Source organism: Oncorhynchus nerka, linkage group LG2, assembly GCF_034236695.1.
Source record: "Oncorhynchus nerka isolate Pitt River linkage group LG2, Oner_Uvic_2.0, whole genome shotgun sequence".
NCBI classification, from domain to species: Eukaryota; Metazoa; Chordata; class Actinopteri; order Salmoniformes; family Salmonidae; genus Oncorhynchus; species Oncorhynchus nerka.
Genome location: NC_088397.1, coordinates 40,550,544 through 40,554,983, shown reverse-complemented (window position 1 = coordinate 40,554,983; position 4,440 = coordinate 40,550,544). Strand labels below are relative to the sequence as shown.

Here is a 4,440-nt window from a genome sequence, read left to right as displayed (position 1 = left end):
ATGTGGACAATAATTTTTACTTTTATTTTGAGCTGTTCTCCGCTCTGTTAAATGAGGGTTGTAAGTTCCTAGGTGGCTGGTAGCCAACTTAGTACATAGTGGGATTGAATGGAGAACATGATGGTAATACATAAATATCTATTTCTGTTTAATACCGTGCCTTATTTCATAGTCCTTTTGGGAGAAGTTTCTCTTTGTGTCTGGATCTAGTTAGGTTGTGTCACGTCTCTGGTGAGACGTGAAGAGAAGGTTTTGTAAGGAATTGCTATTTCGTATGCAGGTGACTAACTTACTGCTAATTACATGGCTACAACTCACAGTAAAGCCTGTGGGGTCCCCTACAGGATAGCTCCCACATTACATACATAATCTCCTTTGTAACCGAACACTGTGTGCCCGAAGAAGATTCTACGATGACGGACAGACAACTGAGCCAATGGCGGAAGACTACAGACTACAACCAGCTGAACCAATCCGGAGATCCGATCTTCCTAGGGTCAACCTACTTCCTGTGACGTATATAAGGGCTGTGCTGACTGTTTACGCGCTCTCTGCCTGCCGTTCCACACGAACTAACGGAAGAGCCGTAATTACGCTGTACTACATATTTTCACTCTGAATAAACTGTTTACTTGTCATAAAATTTACCACTTAGTCTGAATCGAGCCTTGACCGGCTCACCCATCTACATATCCAATTGCTAACAATTGCCCTACTTCTGAAAAAGTTAATCGGGACAGATATGCTTTAGTGGACTCGCCCGAGTAACATTAGCCGGATCCCAGAGTAGTTTGATTCTACCGGAGTCGATGCTGAGTTCCCCTGAGTCTCAAACTGAATAGGCCCGAACCCACCGTGTTGACTGGGGTCAGATAGTCACACAGCTTTTACTTTGAAGACAGCTAGCACACGCTTCCTGTTCGAGCCCCTCCTCTCTACGCCAACACCGTCTCTGTTCATTAATTCAATCTTGTGGACGAAATATGAAAAATGAATTAACGCATTCGAAATGATTATCCGTCTTAGTTAAATTCGGATATTGATTGAAAGAACCATACACGAATCGGTCGGGAACCCTGCACTTGAATTTGGCTATCTCTGATCCTTTTTGTGCCCCATGACATTGCCGTAGATGGACGTTTCGCGTGTCTTGGATTGGCCACTTTATTTACTCTGATTGTCCCTTCGCGAGACCAGTAGTAATTCCTTCTGGAAGATCAAAGCCTCAGTGTCGCGCTAACATATTTTGGTGAAGGTCGTGAGTTCTTCTTGTAAGTATTTACTAAATGTGAACGCTAAATCGAATACTTTCCATTTAATCTGTACAGAAAATATGTTCTTCAAGGTGTTGAAATGTTATGATTCTGTCCATTGCATAGTAATATTATAATTGTCGACATTGCCCTCTAGTTTGTTGCAACGTTTGCTACCTAGCTACTTTAGCCTCGGACTGTCAACGTTCTATTTTCGATGCACTTTTCAGTGGTTGGTGTTGTAGATATTTATTTATTCTTCCGGTAAAACTATAGCTAGCAACCAAATTGCCGCAAACGTTTTATTGAATTTTTTTCCTCCCGAATATTGAAATACTGTTTAAAAAAAATGCCATTGTGTTGATGCAAATAATCAGGTAGGCATAGGCTACTTTGTAGTTATATTAATTGCCTTCCATCTATCCGAGAAAGATTAGGCTGTCATTAGCATCGCTAACTGCTACATAAAGTGTTAGACATAGTAGCCCTTCATCATCGCACACAGCAGGGCTCTACATTCAGGTACATTTGCCAGTGGCCCAAACCTACTGACCGAATGAGGAAAAAATAATAATAACTGGGTCACGTCAAGATCTGACAGGAAAGCGAATGATACGTTCATCATTTCAGGAGCATGTGATTCTCTTTCATGTGTGGGGTGAGCAAGTAGCCTATACAGTGTTTTATACAGACATTGGCAAGTCAAATATAATGGTTTTTCAAGCAATTAATTGTAATAATTTAAGGACCTAACTTACGTTTTATATTTAATTATTGTAACAGTCTATAGGGGAAAAAATGTCCCAAATATATGCAAAAAAAGTATGCATTACCACTAAGAATAATGCCTTTTTTAAATGTTTTTTTGAATAAACCTACCGAATTACATTATGCATTGACATTCACATTATTTTAAAGTAATCAAATATGTCCACATAGCCTGACTAAATAGACAAAATGTTCCTGACACAAACGCACTAATGAAGTCTGTCCATGTCTTGTCAGTCTTGCCGTTTGATATATTGAAGAGTTGTTGAGGGGTTACTGTATCATGTTTTAAAATGAGAAAGTGACCAAAAACCAGGTTCCCTTTGTAATGGAACGCTTTGTATCGAAAACATTTTGTTTTGCGCAGTAGAACTCCTAAATCGGCTACCATAACTTCAATGTCTTTTCAAGGACCAAGGAGCCTAGGGGAAATGTCGGATTTTCAAGTTAAGCTGTGATGACTGAACTTTGCCTGCATATATTCAACCAAGTGTTTAAAAAGTTTGTATACCCAGTCATGCCTTGGCAGTTACTGGTAGAGCTAGCATAACTTGGAACATCTTTCCAACCTCTAATGCTGTTGGTCTTTGCTCCACACAACAACCAGCTGTTTGAGAGCTGTGTGCTCTCTGCCCGACATATTATCTATAACAGGAATGGGCAAATTTGAGGGTGGGGGCCACAAAAAAATCTGAACTCGTGAGGGGCCGCTGTTGCTCATTGGTCCCCCATACACCCCCATACACAATGGGTGTAGAGAAAATGTTGCTGTTTTTAAAGCAAGTTTGCTGCAATTCTACACATTTTGCCATGGGGTAGAGAGAAATGTTAGCTGTTTTAGTAACTGAGTGAGACTAACAAAATCAATGGGGGCCCCCCGGCCGGTAATTCGACCATGATAGTTTAGCGGCCAGCTATCTAAACTTAACTTGGCTGTCTAAAATAGGAGTCAAATGGTTGCAAATGCAGTATCAAACCCTGGGGCCTTTCCACTTTTCTCTATTGCTCCGCAAGCAAGGGGGAGGCCAATGACATCACAGATTCCCGTTAGACAAACTCCTTGAATACCCTACTCCTTGAAGTTGGCAGTTGTCTAGAAAACACTATTGTGCTCAACTTATATATTTTTTTGCGTGTGTACTTTACTGTATTTATGTTTGGGATATGGCTTTTCAACAGTAAAAGTTCATACATTGCTGGAGGACGTCTAACTACAACCATATCAAGAATTTTCTTGACATAAGGACATTTCTGAAAGCAGCATTGTTCTACTTCAACCTAATTAAACAATGTTACATTTTTCTTCTCAACTTTCCAGGTACTCCACAATGTCTCTGGCTAAGCCTGCAATGCGAGGACTCCTCGGGAAGCGTCTGAGGTTCCACCTGCCCATCGCCTTCGCCCTGTCAGTGGTGGCTGCAGCAGCTTTCAAGGTCAGCTGATGGATGCTAATAATTTGCCAATTAAAAAAAAATAAAAATAATCTTGAGGCTCTGGGTAGAGAAGTGTAAAACGAAAGAGTTAAAGTCCATCATGGAATTGATGTTACCACATTGAATGGGTGTCTTCAGGAACAGGCATGATGTAAATACTTTGTCTTCTCAGTACGGCGTAACAGAACCAAGGAAACAGGCCTATGCCGATTTCTACAAACATTATGATGCCACAAAGGAGTTCAACAACATGAGGGAAGCTGGTATTTTTGAAAGTGTCAGGCCAACTGGTGAATAAACCCTGTGAGTACTTTGCAACCAATTAGGCATAATTTCATCTATCTATTAGGCTAGTGTTTTTCACTTCTTGTCCCATAGGTTTTGGGTGTGTGCAGGCTTTTGTCCCAGCCAGCAGCGCACCTGGGTTGTGTTCTGTAGGCACAAGTCATTAGAAGGTGTTTCAATGTGTAATAGTGTGCAAGTATTTCAAAATGTTGTTGCCTATTGAACACACCTTTTGAATCATCTAAACAAGGAATTCAAATGATTAGTTTGTGCTGGGTTAGGAGAAAAAAGGCATGCTGCGGTCCTCTTGGTGGATATCTTTGTAATCAATTATTGTCAAATTTTCATTGTTATAACTGCAGTACTGTGCAACATCTTATGCGGTCTCCCTTTGTATTACAGGTTGCATTCCTGGTCTGATGTTCCTGCTCTGTGATTGACTGATCGAACATTGCTGTTATGTTCTCATAAATAAACTATTCTCTCTATGGGTGCCTCTGTCTCATCATTTTGAATTATCACAAAAGTTGTGATAGAGAAACAGTTTTGCTCAAGAAAGCAACATAGCTATCATTCTCAGATTACCAGTTGAAGTCAAATAAAATGTTATGCAACTGGTGAATACAACTGGTGTAGACCTTACAGTGAAATACTTACAAGTCCTTAACCAGCAATGCGATTAAGAAAAATATCCAGCAGTA

General features: G+C 40.4%; 1 protein-coding gene across 1 annotated transcript; it reads left to right on the top strand.

Annotated features, from left to right (window-relative positions):
* Positions 1-1,183: 1,183 nt before the first annotated feature.
* Positions 1,184-4,227, top strand: LOC115145288 (cytochrome c oxidase subunit 6C-1-like). The gene is made up of 4 exons (XM_029686748.2): positions 1,184-1,271; positions 3,340-3,454; positions 3,627-3,757; positions 4,142-4,227. The coding sequence occupies exons 2-3, from the start codon at positions 3,350-3,352 to the stop codon at positions 3,750-3,752; spliced, it is 231 nt and encodes a 76-aa protein (XP_029542608.1). The 5' UTR covers positions 1,184-1,271; positions 3,340-3,349; the 3' UTR covers positions 3,753-3,757; positions 4,142-4,227.
* The last annotated feature ends 213 nt before the right edge of the window (positions 4,228-4,440 follow it).

Excerpts from the sequence above, each read along its gene's own strand:
- LOC115145288 (XM_029686748.2), top strand. The coding sequence starts at position 3,350 with ATGTCTCTGGCTAAGCCTGCAATGCGAGGACTCCTCGGGAAGCGTCTG. Across the intron at positions 3,455-3,626 it reads TGGCTGCAGCAGCTTTCAAG|TACGGCGTAACAGAACCAAG; the intron begins GTCAGCTGATGG and ends TTGTCTTCTCAG.